Raw genomic sequence first — 18,658 nt, 5'->3', positions numbered from 1 at the left:
AGCCTTAATTTCTTCTATAAAACAATTTAAGTGGGCTCAGTGTTCTTCGAAAAAAATCTGTAGATGTTCACAGAAACAGAAAGGCCATATCCTTGGATATTGTTTCCGACACCAAAAAGTAGTTTTTAACAGAGCAACAGACTTTGGGTCAGGCACAGTATTGCCGAGGGCTTTGCAAGCCAGTGTCTTTCACTGTAGCTTTTCTGTCCCCTGGGTCTGTGCCTTGAAGTTTGCTGGTGTTTTTTTTTTTTCCTCATGGTCCAGCATAGCCACCAGCCACGTTGTGATCTAATTAAGATGAAGTGAACAATTCTGTCCTCCGTCACATTACCCGTATTTCCAGGGCTCAGCAGCGGCCGCGACTGGTGACCACACTGTTGGGTGGTGCAGATGGAACATTCCCACCATCACAGAAGTTCTGCTAGACAGGCCCGCATTCAGATGGTAGGTGCAGGTGGGTAAGGCCTGGAACAAGGGCATCGTTGTTCAGCTTTAAGTCTCAGAATTGGCTTTTTATTTTATTTATTACTATTTTTTAAAGATTTATTTATTTGAGGGCAGCCCCGGTGGCTCAGCGGTTTAGCGCCAACTATAGCCCAGGGCGCGATCCTGGAGACCCTGGATCGAGTCCCACGTCGGGCTCCCTGCATGGAGCCTGCTTCTCCCTCTGCCTGTGTCTCTGCCTCTCTCTCTCTCTCTCTCTCTCCTCTCTGTGTATTCTCATGAACAAATAAATAAAATCTAAAAAAAAAAAGATTTATTTATTTGAGAGAGAGAGAGGATGCGAGCATGAGTGGGAGCAGGGGGGCAGAGGGAGAGGGAGAAGCAGACTCCAACCTGAGCAGGGAGCGTGACACGGCTCCATCCCAGGACCCCAGGATCATGACCTGAGCTGAAGGCAGACGCTTCACTGACTGAGCCCCCCAGGTGCCTTGGTTTTGTACTTACTTTAACCATAAAATTAATTTGCTGTCAGAGCCAAATGGATAAAGTATGAGAATATTAACCTTTTCTAGAAATTAAGCTTCTAGGAGCAAAAATGTTACAGTATGTTTCTCTTTTTCTTTCTCACTATGATAACGCTGCATTTAGTAAGAAAGAACAGTAATGGAGGCAGTTTGTTACCATGAAAAATTGGTCAAGTTTATTCTGGATATTACGTTTAAGAAGAATATAGAAAGATCTTAGAAATATAGAAGAATATAGAAGATCTTATAAGAAGATCTTAGATTTTTTTTTTTTTTTACCCTTACTGGTTAAGACAAGAAAGATTTTGATACTTAGAGGGGCAAAGCATTGATGGTCTGGAAAATTCAGTTTTCTTTTTGTTTTTTTGGTCCACTTCAGCAGTGGAGAGGAAGAAGGCAGATAAGAAGGGCTGACTGACCGGTGTCTGATGCAGGGCTGGCTGGGGGCAAAAGGAAGCCACCTGCAGGGCAGTCCTCCCTCAGGCTCGGAACAAAGGTTCAGGTGTGGGTGCCCTCCACAGAGCTGGACTCAAAATCAGAGCCGACAGGTTCAGAACACGATCCAGGATACTTGTATAGCTGAGATCAATAAGTTAATCAAGAGAAAGAGTAGGAAGGGAAATCCACATCTAGGAATGTTCATGAATGCTTGGGGGAATATTCATAGGATGGACTACTCATGAGCTCAAAGGCTATCAGGTCAGTGTTCAAGGGAAGTTGGGTCATGGTGGGGAGCCAAATTAGGATCAGGATGGATGGCTTCCAAAAGACAGGAAACGAGGTCTTAATAGACAAGGCCGTTCTGGTGGAGGTGAGCTTGTAGCCTGGATGTGGGGTGGAGCGGCAGGATGTCAGCTGGGAGCTGTGCAAGACTGACATTCTCTCCCCTTACTTTAGCCCACACTCTGGGCATGGAGCAGAGTCCAGAATTGGTGTTGGGATGACTTTGTAAAGAGTTTCAAAGTACAGAGACACAAATTTTGATCTTTGGGACTGTGCCCTCCCAAACTCGGGTATTAATGATCTATGTTAATATGGCAGACTGCGTTTTCCTAAAATTGCTTCAGCAATATTTCTGGTCCTGTATGCTCTTCCAGAACCTTGTGACTCCCCATTAAGAATCGATTGCTCCTCCTCTTGTACTGCCTGGACAAAGGGATGAGGTGGAAGAGATGCTATGTGACGGGTACTCGTCTGTCTCTGCTCTTCTCCTGGGAACCTAGCCACCATGCTGTGAGGAAGCCCACACCACACATGGGTGGTTCTGGCCGACACCCCAGTTATGATCTCAGCTGTCAGTTGGCACCAACTGCAGACATACGTGTGAGACTTCAGAGAATTCCGGCCCCCGGCCTCTGAACCGCCTTAGCTGATGTCAAGAGCGGCAGAGATGAGCTATTGCCAGCAAGCCTTGCCCAAATTGTGGATTCATGAACAAAATTCATATTGTCATTTCTTAAGCTGCTAAGGTGTGGAGTGATTTGTAGCCATAGTCACTGAGCAGTCAGGACCCTTGGTTGCTTCTCCTTGGGTCAGTACGGGGATGACCATGAAGCATAAAAGGCAATCTCATTTTTCCAGATGAATCAGGACCGGAAGGAGGTAGGAGTATATCCTGAATGTAGGAAGAAATCACAGGTGATAGGCCATGGGTGTATTGACTGAGTTATGGGAAATGGCCCAGTGGATTGTTTTAGATGATTTTGTATAACCTACACTGCCCAGTGCGTCTTCTTTTCCTTCATGTGTTTTTCATCTGTCTTCTGGCTCGCTTTTTGTTTTTGGGAGATTTCCTCAATGTCCATGAATTTTCCTTATCTTCTAGGTCTTCCACTGAGTTTCGTCTGCTGAAATCAGCTTTTCTCACTTACTGTTTTCTGTTGTTATGAACAACTTTCTTATTTTGGGGGCACAGTATCTTCTATCCTAGATATTAGACTAAACCTGTAGGGTCAGCTGTTCTGCTTGCTATTTGTGCTTTCTTCATGATGCTGGTTTTCTTCATAGACTTGGTTGCTTGAGCATATTTCAGAATAAGGGGGCTGGATTATTTTATTTACCTATTTATTTTTTAAAAGATATTATTTATTTATTCATGAGAGACACAGAGAGAGGCAGGGACATAGGCAGAGGGAGAAGCAGGCTCCCTGCAGGGAGCCCGATGTGGGACTCGATCCCAGGACCCCGGGATCATGACCCAAGCCAAAGGCAGACGCTCAACCACTGAGCCCCCCGGGTGCCCCTACCTACCTATTTATTTTGTGTAGAAATTTATTTCATTAGTCAGTTTCTTTCCTGAATGGGAAGGCTCTGGGTACATCAGTGGGACTTGCTGTCAGGTTTCACTTGGAGGCGAGTCATTTGACTAAGTGCCTCCCACATTCCAGAATGTAGTCTTTGAAGGGGTTTACCTGGGATGCAGGCATTTCACCCTAGGTACCCCGTTTCTTCTCAAGTGATGCATTCACAAACTTTCTGCCTGATGGAAAATGCTGGACTCAGGTGCTGTGAGCACTGTTGACAGGATGGGCAGGTGAGCTTGATGCCTCAGTCCCATGTGCTCAAGCGCTTCTCACTCCTGTCTTCCGCTGGACAAATGCTTCTCCAGCACCTTGTGCTGTGGCTGCTTCTGCTCTGCCATCCACATAAAAGCTTCTGCCTGCTGTCTGTCTTCAGTAAATGTGCCCAGGTCTCTACCATTTGCCCATGACTTGCCCCCAGCTCTTTGCCTTTGTGTGCCTACCTTCTTTGACTCCTTCACTGATTCCTCCTACGGGGGTTCTCCAGACAGAGAAGTCACATGTGGTCTATCACCCCAACACCTGAGGCCAGAGTGAACAATGCCTTTCTCAGCTCAAACCAGAATCCCCGATTATCTGCTAGTGAATGTAGTGCAAGGTGCCCACCTCTAGTGACTGCAGTTGATCTTCCGGTGCCTGGTGCCACCCCCTGAGATTCTGATTTCATAGGTATCAGTGTGGCTGGGGCAATGGAGTTTTCAAGGCTCCCCAGGTGATTACCGTGCAGCCAAGTTTGAGGACCACAGCTTCAACCGGATGTGAAGAGAGCTTGTCCTAAGGCTCTGCTCCTGCTGGTCACTTGTGTTGATTCCGATCCTGTTACATCACCAGCAGGTTTTCTGCACCATGATTTAGGTTGTGATCATCTGTGTCTGGTTTCTCCATCAATCCAAAACATTGCTTTTGGTCTTTTTATCTTCCAGAAATTCTTTGGCAGTCCTGGTACAATTGTGGTATTCTTTCTGGGGTTATGGGTTATTGTTTTAAAAGTATATTTTCTGTCATTTCCATAGGTTGTGGCAGGAAGGGATGAAAAACATGTATTTAACCCATCTTCTTGATCTATTTCAACTTTTGTTATGCATAAGAATGTAATTTTTCTTATTTTTCCCTTTGAAAGAATGTTATTATAAAAATATAAAAAATATGGGATGCCTGGGTGGCTTAGCAGTTTAGCGCCTGCCTTTGGCCCAGGGCATGATCGTGGGGTCCTGGGACTCAGTCCCACATTGGGCTCCCTGCATGGAGCCTGCTTCTCCCTCTGCCTATGTCTCCTGCCTCTTTCTCTGTGTCTCCATGAATAAATAAATAAAATCTTAAAAAATGAATATATAAAAAATATACAAAAGTAGAGAAAATATATAGTGAACCTCCATGAACCAGTGAGCCAGTGAGTTCATTCACTAATGAACAACTCATGCCCTGTTTCTGTCTACACACCACCCCCTCTGATCCCATCCCTTGTCTGGGGCTTATTTTGAGGCAAGTCCTAGGCATCATATAATTTAATCTGTAAGTCTTTCACTATGTATCTATAGCAGACAAGGGCATCGTTTCAAAACCAAACCACAATGTCAACATTGCACCTACCAAAAAAAAAAAAAAATCAGTAATAATCCCATAATATCAAATATCTAGTTTGTTTCACATTTTTCCAACTGTCTCAATTTTTTTTTTTAAGTTTGCTTGAATCAGATTCCAAAAAAAGTCCAAAACATTTAAGATTAGTATGTCTCTTAGTCTTGGTGCCTGGGTGGCTCAGTCGGTTAAGTGTCTGACTCTTGATTTCTGTTTAGGTCATGATCTCAGGGTCGTGAGATTGAGCTCTGCGCTGGGCGTGGAGCCTGCTTGGATTCTCTCCCTTTCTGTCTCTCTCTGCCCAACTCCCCCATTAAAAAATGTCTGTTAGTCTTTAAAAAAACTTGTTTATATACAGCTTTATTGATGTAATTCACATACCACATAATTTGCCCTTTTAAAGTATACAATCTGGTGGGTTTTCTTTCTTTTTTTTTTTATTATGGTGAAATGCACATAAGAGTCACTATTTTAATAATTTTAAGTGTACAGGTCAGTGGCATTAAATAGCATTCACGTTGTGCAACCACCACCGAGGTCCATTCCCAGAGCTCTTCTCATTTTGTAAAACTGAAACTCCGTTTTCATTCAAGGCTAACTTCCCACTCTGCCTTTTCCCAGCTCCTGGCAACCACCACTCTACTGGGTCTTCATGATTTTGACTAAGTACCTCATATAAGTAGAATAATATCATATTTGTCTTTTGTGACTGGCTGATTTCAGTTGGCAGAGTGTTCTGAAGGTTCATCCTTGTAGTGTGAGTCAGAATTTCCCTCCTTCTTAAGGCTGAATACTACTTCATCGTGTGTGTGTGTGTGTGTGTGTGTGTGTATCACATTATTCATGACACCTACTGATGGACACCTGGGTTGCTTCCACATTTTAGCTATTGTGAATAGTGTTGCCAGAAACATGAGGGTACACATATCTCAAGACTCTGCTTTCGGGGCACCTGGGTGGCTCAGTGGTTGAGTGTCTGCCTTTGGCTCAGGTCCCACATGGGGCTCCCTGTGGGGAGCCTGCTTCTCCCTCTGCCTGTGTCTCTGCCTCTTTGTGTCTCTCATGAATAAATAAGTAAAATCTCTCAATTCTTTTGGGTTTAGACACAGAGGTGGAATTGCTGGATCATATGCATTTTTAATTTTTTGAGGAACTGCCATATAGTTTCTATAGTGGCTGTGCCATTTACATTTCCCCCTAATGGTGCTTGAGGGTTCCACTTTCTCCACATTTACTGATACTTCTTTTATCTCTTCTTTTATTCCTTCCTTCCTATTTATTTATTTAAATATTTTATTTATTTATTTGAGAAAGAACGAGCAAGAGAGAACATGAGCAGGGGGAGGGACAGAGGAACAGAGAATAGCAGATTCCCCACCAAGCAGGGAGCCCAACGTGGGGCTGGATCCCAGTACCTTGAGATCATGACCTTAGTTGAAGGCAGATGCTTAACCTACTGAGCCACCCAGGCACCCTTGCTATTTAGTTCTTGTAGAAACTGGGTTGTTTGTGCTGTAGGGCTTCCCATAGCCTGACGATGCTGATTGCCCCCTGAAGTGCTGCCACATTCCCCTGCTCCTATACTTTTAGATCCCAATGTTTGACCACAGGGGCTCCTGGCTGGCTCAGCTGGTAGAGTATGTGACTCTTGATCTTGGGGTTGTGAGTTTGAGCCCCACACTGGGTGTAGAAATTACTTTAAAAAATAAAATATTAGGGAATCCCTGGGTGGCTCAGTGGTTTAGTACCCAGGTCGTGATCCCGGGATCCCAGGATCGAGTCCCACGTCAGGCTCCCTGCATGGAGCCTCCTCCTTCTGCCTGTGTCTCTGCCTCTCTCTCTCTGTCTTTCATGAATAAAAATATTTTTTAAAAAAATAAAATATTAAAAAAATAAGTGTTTGATCACATCTGGGTATGATTTTTTTTGGGGGAAGAGTCTGCCCTAGGTGATGGTGTGCATATCAGTGGGCAAGTATATAATGTCTGGTGGTGTCTCCTCTGTGGTGCTGCAAAGTCGACAATCATTGCTTTGCTCCATTAACTCACTAGGAGTTCCAAAATAGTGATACTCTTCTATTTTGTCATTCCTTTTTTATCATTATTTGGAATGCTTTTATAAGGAAGACCTTCCCTCCTCACAAACTATTTGATTGCTCTGAATATAGGAAAGGTAAAAATTATTGTTTTTCTTTATTTACCAGTTTTTGAAATAGTGTGCTGGTTCCTCTAAAGGCGACTAACCACTGAGGTGCTTTGTTTTGCTTTTTAAAGTGTCATTGTGAACTGTTGGATTTCTATATATTTGATAAGTTTCAACCCATGTAGTAACTTTATTGATCTTCAAATTGCCTTATCTTTGGCCAATAATAACTAATTTTAGATGGCACACTACTCCTTCTCTACATTTTCCTTGCTTTTGTGTGACAGTGTGTCCTGGGCTCATGCGGTATATTTCATGCTCCAGACCTCAAAAAATTTTAAGGTGCCCTTGTTCTTTTTAGTTGGGTATGGAATTTGAAGACCATAATCTGCTCACTAAGGGTATCCAATGCTACTGAATTGGTCACATTAGGAAATATGTATCTATCTTTAAAGATAAATTCTATCATAAATTCATTCTTTCACTTTAGTTCACAAGCACGACTACAGGGTTTTTATTGACCTATTCTTACTTCTGTTATTTTCTTTCTTCTATCCCCTAAATACCAGTTCTCAGTGACACCAACATAAGTCATGAAGTGTTTCATTCATTAGGATATACACAACAGTCTCAAAAGAACCATGCCAACACTACAACCATGAATATATCTGAGTAGGCATGTGCAGGGAAATTAACACATTTGAAGTGTCCTGGAATAGCGGCTCTCTGTGACATTACACCATCACTGTAACACACACACACTGGGTGATCTTTTCTTCATTGGATTTCTGACTTTTAAGGAATGCTTTTCAATTTTTTTTGAATTTCATTCTGCTTCATAATTGTGCAAAGTATTTGGTGATTCCAAAATTTTATGTGGTTCCAAAATCAAATCTACATTCAAGGAAACGTAGGTTCTTTTTTTTTTTTTTTAATTTTATTTATTTATTCATGAGAGACACAGAGAGTGAGGCAGAGACACAGGCAGAGGGAGAAGCAGGCTCCATGCAGGAAGCCTGATGTGGGACGTGATCCCAGATCTCCAGGATCAGGCCCTGGGCTGAAGGCGGCACTAAACCGCTGAGCCATCCAGGCTGCCTGGAAACGTAGGTTCTATAATCACCCTTTCCGATCTACAGTTTCCCCACTTCCATTGTCATCCCACTATTGCTTTTCTTTTAAAAATAGAAGCAACTACATGGATATATTTGTATTTCTCCTGTTTTTAAATGGTGGCATACTACACACTTTTCTCTGTGTTGCTTTTTTCACTTACTCATGTATCCTAGAGATTACCATTTTACTACATAAAGAGCCCCCATTTCTTTATACAGAAGCACAGAAATGTGTAGAGGTATATTTCTTTCTTTTTTTTCTTTTTTGGTAAATAAATCTGGATCTTACTGCACATAGAATTGTGCATCTTCCTTTTCATTAAGCATCTCATTAAGTATTAAGCATTTACCCTACAAAAAACTTTTTTTAATGACTGCATAGCATTTATATGCATATCGTTGCATACAAAAGCACAAAATTCATTTAAAAAATTCTTTGAAAATGTTTTGCTTCAACCAGTGGATCTTGAAGCCTCTTCTGTAAGATTTATAAGCTAGTTGCTATGGCCACATCTATTTTCTGGCATATTCTTCTCTCTGAAATTTCCTGAGACTCCAGAGAAGAAAGAAACAGAGCTCTCTCCCTGCTTTACAAAGGAGAAATTTACACCCAATTTTCTCTCCTAGTACCCTTCCCCTGCCTCTGAGTGCTCTCCAGGCTCCTGGGAAATCTGAATTCTCTACTTGTCATAAAAAAAAAGTTAAAGATCTTGTCTTAAAGAATCAAGCTAAAAAAAAAAAAAAAAAAAGAATCAAGCTAAAGATTTGCTAGTGGAGGCTTAAAAGAACTATATTGTTAAGTGCCTTCTCTAGCTTTTTCAACTCATTGGACATTTTAGGAATTGTGAAGGCAGAAGGATAGCGAAAGTCAGAAAAAAATATTTATAATTATTATTAAAGCACAGTTTATTTTTTCATTTTAAAATATTTATTTATTAAAAATTATTTATTTATCTATTTATTTATTTATTTAGAGTGCAAGTGGTGGGAGGGGCAGAGAAAGAGGGAGAGAGAATCTCGAGCAGACTGTGCTGGGCTCGATGGGGCTCAATCAATGAGGCTCCATCTCATTACATTGTGATCATGACCTGAGCCAAAACTGTCAGCCAATTGAGCCAACCAGGTGCCCCTGAAGCACATATTGAAAGACAGTTTTGCAAGCATTTCCAGGAGAGATTTTATTATTTTTTAATTTTTATTTATTCATGAGAGACAGAGAGAAAGAGAGAGAGAGAAAGAGGCAGAGGGAGAAGCAGGCTCCATGCAGGGAGCCCGACATGGGACTTGACCCCGGGTCTCCAGGATCAGGCCCTGGCTGAAGGTGGCGCTAAACCGCTGAGCCACCCAGGCTGCCCTCCAGGAGAGATTTAAAATACATTTTTGGGCCACTAAAATTACTCAAAATATTTTAATGATATAAGGTAATTTTAAAATTTAAAAACTTAGTTTTAAGTTAAATTAAAGTGATAACAAAACACAATAATATTAATTCATGTGATGAAATGAGAATGGTAACAGGAAGTTTTGTTAATGAATAGTGTAGAGATTTTTCTAGTTACAGCACACACTCATCAGGCTGTGAACTCATCCCAGTAATTTCAGATCCTCTATCTATTCATATGGTTGTAGCGAAAAGTTAATTTGAGAAACATTCCTAAAGTTAAATAATATAAAGAATAGCTCTGATACTTTGGGAAGCAGAATTTCACAAATTTTGTTACATTTTTGCTTTAAAAGAAGTACCTTAAGTTTTTGTTGAAGGTGTTTTATTTCCATTTGCAGAGTCTTTGTAGCTGCTTGAGCTGCTAACATCTTCCCGTTCTCATTGGCCAGCTGTCGATTAAAGGCTCTATTGTTCAACCTCAATTGTTTCTCCAAGCTCTGAAAACAGGATATATTTCAAGTATTCTGTAACCAATGTAGTATTGTTAAAAGACTTCAATTATAATGGAACTAATTGCATTTATGAGAGGTGTGAATTTTTGATATAATTTTAGTGCAAGGCTGCTACAGGGGACATATATTAGAACTAAGTGGAACCACACACTCAGACACAAAAGCCAAAGACCCCCAGATCCCAGCTCTAGAGAATCAATATGTTTTAAACCAAATGTTTTTTACACTCTGAAATTTGATTTCACAAACCTTTGAACATTTTATTATTAAAATGTTATTTTTAATGTCATAATTTATTAATTATGAAAAATAATAACACCATGCTTTAAAACTCAACCCAAGTGGCTGTGCCTACACGAGGATCTGCTAATGTGGCAGGTGCACTCAGAGGGCTGCCCAGCAGCTGGGGGCTGTCCAGCAGCAGGGCAGCCATGCAGGTGTGAGTATCAGCTGACTGACCCTGGAAGCTCCTGCAAAGATTTACCCCACTCCCCCAAGGAGGAAGAGGAAGGAATTCTAAGACCAGGAGACTTCTGTTAGCACCGTGGCCCTTTGCACTCAGGGCTCACTGGCGTGAGGGAACCTCCTCTCCATCCTCTCCAACAGAGGAGTATTTTTAAAATATTTTATTTATTCATGAGACACAGAGAGAGACAGAGAGACATAGGCAGAGGGAGAAGCAGGCTCCCTGAGGGGAGCCCAATGTGGGACTCGATCCCAGGACCCGGGCGTCCTGAGCCGAAGGCAGATGCTCAACCATGGAGCCACCCAGGTGTCCCCAGCATGAGGATTTTATTGCAGAACTCTCTGGTCTGGACTTTGACAGAGGCTTGGCCGAAAGCTCCCCGCCTCTCATTATAGTATTAATACTTTCTCATTAAAGAAAAGTAGGCAATATGGCAAGGTAGAAGGATGAAATAATCATAAAAATCCCTCCCCAAACAGCATTTAAAAAAACCTATATGTTTTGGCTCATAAACATTTTCTCCCTCCACCAAATGCCCTTCAACCAAACAAAACTTCCCATACAACCAAGTGCATCTGATAAGAAAATAGTTCTTGAATTCTTGTTGGTTTTGGTTACAGATATAAAATATGAACTAACTTAACATGCATATGTAAAAAATATGTAGATGAGATAAAACTACATTTACTTTTCCCTGACAAAAGTGCTAAGATGGGCCTAATATTACCTAGGAGGCCAAATGATAGAATTTCAATATATGAATTATATGATGGCATATGGAGCTGCTCATCATTTTCTGGAGCTCACACATCCATTTTATGTGAGAAAATTCTCTTTGAAAAAGGAGGATTTTACCAAAGAGGAAATAATAAGAACTTTCACTTCCGTGAAAAAAAAAAAAAGTGGATGAGATGAATGTGATATTTTATTATTTCAAGTTCATAAAAAATTGCCTCTTACCATCATATAATGAGGCATTAAGCAGTAAATTTAAATTTATGTTTGTCCATAGAGAGTAAGAACTAACATAAAATCGGCAGAATTCTCAGTATAATCAGGGTGCTCTCCCAAACCATCCCTCATAGCGCAGTCCCCAAACCTTGACAACCATGTGCCTGCCATTCGGGAAGATCGACAAATTTGTTTCAATGATTTTAGTTCCTTTCTGCTCTTCTGTTTCCAGGAGCATCATCCGGGAAACGCTTCTGTTTCTAACGTACCAACAATGTCTGTGTGGTGGTGACTAGACAACTGACCAGAGGAAAAGGGTGGGAGAGATGCAGGGGGCAGGCTTCTAGGGAAGTAGGCTTTTAATAAACAGTTTGAAGTAGGACGTTAGCTTCTAAAAGGTTTCATTCAACCCAACCCAACCCAACCCAACCCAACCAGCACAATCTTTCCAGCACACAAACAGGCTTAGAGAATGGTCATTTCTAGACAAATGTGCCCAGCTACAGAATGAGCTCACTTGACCATAGAAGGAACATCTCCCCTCCCGCCTTTCCCCTTTAGACAGCATCACTGGCGTGTCCTGTAAGCAAAGCAGCTGGTGATGCTTCACTGCACAGGGGCAAGCGTGATGCCTGAATATCCTCTCTGTGTCCATTTTGGAACATTACAATTTCTAGGCCTCTGAAGTACGGACCTGTATTTTTTTGTCATTTGCCTCCATTTTTGTTGTAAGAACAGACAATCTTTGTGTAAGTTCCTCCCTCTCTGCAAGATTTTTGTCTTCGGAAAGCTTCTGCAGTGCCTGTAAAGCGTCTTTAGTCTTCAGCAGCTCACTATCAGCTTCTCGAAGTTTCCTAGATGCATTTCTTTCCTTTTCCTGGGATTTCCTAAGTAGCTGCCTCAAATTTTTGACTTCGCTCTGATGTTTTGCCATAATTTGAGGTAGATTATTTTGTGAATTCTCATACTTCCCTATAGCTTTCAAGTGCCTAAGCTGAAGGTGTTTCAAAAATTGGTTTTCTATGACCGTGGCTTCCAATTTACGATGTGTATCACCTAGTTCGTTTTTTAGCTCCTTAATCTTATGAAGCCTTGCTGAGAGTATGCGATGAGTCATAGCATCTCTTCTTTGGGTAATCATATTGTTTTGTGAACTTAAAAGTGGTGCATTCCAGTTGTGCTTTTTTTCAACTGAGATTTCCTTCTTGTCTGTGTAAACAGATAATCCAGTTCATTAGTAGTAATATGCATATGGATATGCAGATGTGCACGTATGTGTTACCCCTAGCCCCAGCCCACACCCATGCACACATACACAGGCAGACTAGAAGGGGAAAGAACATGTAATAAATAGCCATGTTCCAGGGTAGGGACTTCATATGCAAAATACCTCATTTCAGATCAGCAGTTTATTTAACATCTGAAGATTGTAAGTCATTTGTCCAAGGTTCTATAACCACAAATAGCACAGATTGGATTGAAAACCAGATCTTCTTTAGACTGGAAAACCTGTACTTATTTCTATTATTAAAGCTTTACTAAACACCATAATAATCGATGACATCTACTAAGGGTTTATGATGTGTTAAGCATTGAACTAAATGCTCTATGTACATTATCTGATATAATCCTTCCAAAAATATGCTATGAGGCAATTCAAGGGTCACCTTAGCATCTAGCGATATACATGAAGATCTCATATATTCAAAAAGACCCTTAGAAGCCCATTGAACTGCTTAGAGGAAATAGACTGGTGTTCCATCTCTCAGTAAAGCCAACATAGACAATTTTTCCTGTTACTTTGGGCTTTAGAGGAAGTAGTTAGTTGGCCTGTATTCATAAGTCTATTTTAAACAAAATGTATCTAAATATTACCCCCAGCTTACAAGCATCAAGCTTATATAACTAAATTCAGTATGTCAAATGTATATTTAGCACCACTGCATTGTTATCCCTTTTTAGAAATGAGCACACCGATACTTAGTGAAGTCACTTACCGATGGGCACACAGCTAGTAAGTCGTGAGACAGAAACCAGGTCCCATATGTATGAGCATTTGCACAACATTTTTGTACATATATGTGCACACTGCATATGTGTGTGTACATATTATTATATCTATATTCTGAGAGATTGAAACTAGATTCTAGAGTCTAAAAACAAACAAACAAACCAAAGTCTTCATCCTGGAGAGAGAAAATACTTAGTGAACAATATCCCTGGAGTCCTAACTTTAAGCTATTGGCCCTAGTGTGGACACATCACCTGAGACTCGGCTTAACATATTTGGTATAGGTGGTGGAAAAGGTGATGGAAATGAGCCAACGGAAATTGAGGATGCTTTTGGGGATAAAGCATTTCAAGCATGACTATGACGGACCACATAGGAGTGACGATCATAGTGTCTGTGTCACATCAATAATTGAAGGGCTATCTTTACAACCTCCAATTTCCCATTGGGAATGATTTAGTAAGGGCTCTGGTTAGATATTTGAGTATTTTGGAATGGGTTTTTGAGCACATTGGAAATAGGAAAGCAGAGGTCAGTCTCTAGGACACTAGAAGGCCAGGCACTTTAATACCTTGGGTGCTGGCTAGGGGAGCCCCAGACCCAGGCAGTGTGGATCAGGCTGGATTAAAACAGGGGTGGAGGGGATCCTTGGGTGGCTCAGTGATTTAGTGCCTGCCTTCGGCCCAGGGCGTGATCCTGGAGTCCCAGGATCGAGTCCCACATCAGGTTCCCTGCATGGAGCCTGCTTCTCCCTCTGCATGTGTCTCTGCCTCTCTCTGTGTGTCTCTCATGAATAAATAAATAAAATCTTAAAAAAATAAAACAGGGTGGATGGGGACTGTCATGTCCTATACCATGTCCAGCATACTGCAGCTTGACTCCCAACTTATAAGGTTCTACAGCTCTTGGGTGGTGTGACCCGGAGGAGAGAGGGATTTCCCTGGGACTAGAAGATGAAGGGTGGTGGGTTCTGCGGGCAGTGGAGGCTTGTTCCTGACTTCTGCTGTGCTCGAGTGATGGGAAGGCAGATTCAGCATGAGTAGGTGCCTGGGACTAATCCTTGTGGCCATGGGAGCACTGGCCAAGGCCCCAGGATGAAGTGTGTGTACAGGGCGTAGGTACTCTGAAAAACAAACAGGAGGTGTCAGCCTTTTCATGATCACGTGTGCTTGGACAAGGAACATATAACTGGTAAGAATGAAGGACCAGAAGCCCTTCCCCAAGTGTTCTTGTCTGTGTAAGGCCATCCACACCCCCTCTGTTCCCCAAACATGCCTGAGATTGAATTTTTTGCCTACCTTAGTGGGTGCTTGGGAGGAGGATGAGCCAGACTTGTTTGCTTCAGAAGATAAATATACCACTTGTATTTGAGTGATATTCATACTGTACACATTATGCATACTTGTATACTAATCAAGGTTATGGAAAGTTGAAACAGGGTTTAGTCCTTAATGATTTTGTATCTCATTATACTAACCTACACATACTGATGATGATAAAATTTTTTCTTTTTCTTTCTTTCTTTCTTTCTTTCTTTCTTTCTTTCTTTCTCTTTCTTTTCTTTCTTTCTTTCTTTCTTTCTTTCTTTCTTTCTTTCTTTCTTTCTTTCTTTCTCTCTCTCTCTCTCTCTTCCTTTCCTTTCCTTTTTCCTTTCCTTTCCTTTCCTTTCCTTTCCTTTCCTTTCCTTTCCTTTCCTTTCCTTTCCTTTCCTTTCCATATATTATTAATTTCAGGGGTAGAATTTAGTGATTCATCAGTTGCATAGAACACCCAGTACTCATTATATTATGTGCCCTCCTTAGTGCCCATCACCCAGTTACCCCATCCCTCACCCATCTCCCCTTCAGCAACTCTCAGTTTGTTTCCTAGAGTTAAGTGTCTCTTACAATTTCTCATTTTATATTATAAGGCAGATTTGGCCTAATGATTAATCTACTCTGGTAGACTAATCATAATTAATGGTAGATTAATTTGGTTGCACCAAAATTAATTGGTCCAAATTTATGACCAGGTATTATGGCCAAATTATGACCACAATAAATATTTGTGGAATAAATGAGGAATCAGTTTTTAAAAGTTAAATTATCAGGTACTTAGAACTCAAAGTGCAGTTCCTACAGAAACAGTTGTATAAATGCTAACTGCCTTTCATACAGGCCCACAAAAGTGTAGAATTAATATAAGATGTATAGAGACATGATCCCTCTCATAAAACACTGGGGACAGACTGTTTCTGAATGATTATTATTATTTTGGTGCATATTCAGTATTTTCCATAGTACTCCCAGTAGGGTTGGGGACAGCACACTTTAACCAAAGAATATTTTTGTGAAATATAGGACTATTCCTACTAAGTGAAGTAAATAAAAATCAGCCTCATGTTAGTTAAAATCAGGTTTTTGTTGCCCAATCGGTTTAGGTGCCAAAGACAATGTTTGGTTTTCAGTGTTTTGTAAATTACAGATGTGGATAAGGGATTGTAACCACGAAGCCTAACCATGATGTGGGTTCTGTTGTGATAATCTTTCAAATGCCACTACTAACAGATTTCTTTTGACAGAGTCCCAGGTGAGAGAAGGAACTGGACTTTTCATCTCCTACCCTGGGCCTTGCCAATGAGTGTCAGGCTCTCGCCTCTCTAGGAAAGGGGCTTTAGCCTTTTGACAATTTGTTGGAAGCTCATGAGTCTTTCTCCTTAGAAAAGTTCACAAATGCAAATAGATAAAAGCAAAGATTTTCATGGGGTCCACAGACATGGGTCTTAGATTAAGAATCCCTACCCTACAGCTAGGAAGAAGGGGACTTGAAGATTCTAGATGATCCAAAAGTAGCATAGGGAGTCCCAGGTACACCTGGTCACTCAAGGCTGGGGGTAGGGGTAGGAGATACGGGGTAAACAGGACAGTAAGGCAGGTTCCACATATACTGTTATATAGTTAAGTGTTTTCCAACTGTTGACTGATGGTGGTTCTGGTGGTCACAGTGGAAGAAAGTTTCAGCTATTTCTAGATTAGGGATATTTATAAGTTTAGGATTGCCTAAAATGGGAGCAAGTCATCATGGTCCGGGCAGGAAGGCAGGGAGTGAGATCAAGGGTGTCACAAGGCTCCTTCCAGTTTGGACAGCTACGGAGCGATGGTGTTGGTACTCTCACAGTCCATGAGGGAATGATATTATTAACAGCCTCTTGAACCACCCCTGTTTCAAAGGATGATCTTTGCCTCACCGGACTTGGAGCCCCTCTTCTTGGGGTGTTGAAACCGGTTTTTACATTTCATTGGCAGTTCAAACCTTGATTCTTCAGCTGAGATGAAAGGCAAGTAGCCAGTGAGATCCAAGTATCGTGGTACTCTGTAATGAGGCCACCTGTTAACTAAAAACGGAACCAACCTCACTAGTAGGCTCCCAGGAGGATAGGTTGTGCAAGAGGGCTAGGCTCTACATTTTCAGCGTAACTTCTTGCCATCTTGTCACTATTCTTAATTTCTCTATTACCTCATTTCTTCTATAAAAGTTCACTTATATATATACACACACATTTAAAATATGGGAGGGCAATAAAACTAAATGTGGACTACTTCAAATACGAGTGCATTAAATAATAATGTCATTAGAAACAGAAATTTGGTCTTCCTTGGGAAATATTGTTTCTTACCTTTAGATTGGGAGATTTTAGAAACATACTGTTTCTTCTTGTCCGTTTCTTTTAACGCAGGCTTCTCTAAATAATTTCTATTAAGAGCAGTTTCCGAACATTCAGAGAGAAAGTCTTCTGAGTAATCACAGCAGGAACTTAAACTTCTACAGGAACACTGAGATCTGCTATAGTCAACACTCCTGTCGGAGGCACACCTGGAACTGCCCCTGGGACAGTCACCTGCACCCAGGCTGCTCTCACTCTCTGCAGCCATCCTACTGGGTCCTAATGCCACACTGGGGAGGTGTCCGGCTACGTCTGTTTCTGCTGGACCAGCCAGAGACATAGTTAACAACCTGACAGAAGAAAAGTATTTTTAGATGTATAGCTACTGACATTAAAATGAACATATGCTTTAGTATATTTAACTATAAATGAAGGATTAGGAAAGGGAAGCAACACATTCTATTGAAGTTATTTTCTGGAAAAATCTCAATTTGGTTTTTATGTTTTTTTTTTTTTTTCCACATAAGATATGGGACTCCTGAGACCAAACTTTGGTGAGATGAAACTCACAGATAATGTAAGATAAAGTTCACATCTGAGAACAACAATGACAACCATTTATGAATTAGTGAATTATATCCTCATTCTCTAAGAATGTTGACATTTTTTTGCCTCGAAGAAAATGACTGTAATTGCCAAGTTTGGATGGCTGGTGTGAAGTGCAACACTTAGGAAAGTCAGTGTAGATTAATAGTTTTCTAGTTTTCTAGAGCTAATATATAACTATATAATAGTTTTCTAGTTTTCTAGAGCTAATATTCATTCTAAAATTAAGAGTAATAGTGGGTCCCAGGGATGTAAACTTGATCCATGATCATAAGAGTTTTTATATTTAAATTTAAAAGATTTGCATTCCTTTCTGTGCTTCCTTTGGATTATTATAATCCATGATGGATCCATATCCATCATGGATATGACTTCCCTAATTATATGCTATATGATGACAGAAGCAATTCAGAAAAACATGCTGATTTGCATGGGAAAATCATCCAAGTGTTGGAACGTTTTTGAAGACAATCCATCCAGCAGGAAGTTTACATTTCTTTTATAAAGAAATGTATTTGCAGCTACACAAAGGCCAAACTTTTATAATGGATTTGGAAAAATCAAAACTAAGTTTGTCTAATTATTATAAATTTAAATATTCAATGTGAAAAAGCAAAATCTTACTTGGGAATTAAACAGCAATAAAGTAAAGCAGACTTCAAAGAAATGTGTTTAAAAACTAAAACTGAAAATGAAATTTGATGATGTGATCCTAATGTCTCATCAGGGACAAAAGATACCACACAGTCCAAAGTCCTTGTAACCAAAGTCAATGCCCGAAAAGCTTAATTTAATTAAGATCTAGACAGAGTCACTTTTATTTCAGGTAGATCTGATTCAAATTCAGTACAATATAAGGGGATTTAAACATAGTAGTTCTTCAGGAATGTTTAGATTAGGAATGTTGTAGTTTACTGAATTACTCCCCAAAGCAACTTTCACACAGTTTCAGGGTTCCACAGAGCTAAAACAACTCCTTGGC

General features: G+C 40.7%; 1 protein-coding gene across 3 annotated transcripts in view; it reads right to left on the bottom strand.

Moving 5' to 3' along the window:
* The window catches only part of LCA5L (lebercilin LCA5 like), a 280,078-nt gene that overhangs the window by 6,073 nt on the left and 255,347 nt on the right, over positions 1-18,658 (bottom strand). For 2 of the 3 annotated variants that reach the window (XM_072740540.1, XM_072740539.1), the window contains 4 exons: positions 17,083-17,420; positions 16,654-16,800; positions 12,111-12,625; positions 9,847-9,984 (listed from right to left, as the gene is read on the bottom strand). In XM_072740540.1, coding sequence (XP_072596641.1) covers positions 9,847-9,984; positions 12,111-12,625; positions 16,654-16,800; positions 17,083-17,410 — 1,128 coding nt within the window. In that variant the 5' untranslated portion in view covers positions 17,411-17,420. The remainder of the gene's footprint in view (positions 1-9,846; positions 9,985-12,110; positions 12,626-16,653; positions 16,801-17,082; positions 17,421-18,658) is intronic. The other variant, XM_072740541.1, reaches the window with a different exon arrangement.

Source organism: Vulpes vulpes, chromosome 15 (assembly GCF_048418805.1).
Source record: "Vulpes vulpes isolate BD-2025 chromosome 15, VulVul3, whole genome shotgun sequence".
In the NCBI taxonomy this organism is placed as follows: domain Eukaryota; kingdom Metazoa; phylum Chordata; class Mammalia; order Carnivora; family Canidae; genus Vulpes; species Vulpes vulpes.
Note: the sequence above shows the minus strand (reverse complement) of the source record. Positions and strands in the feature narration are given on the sequence as shown.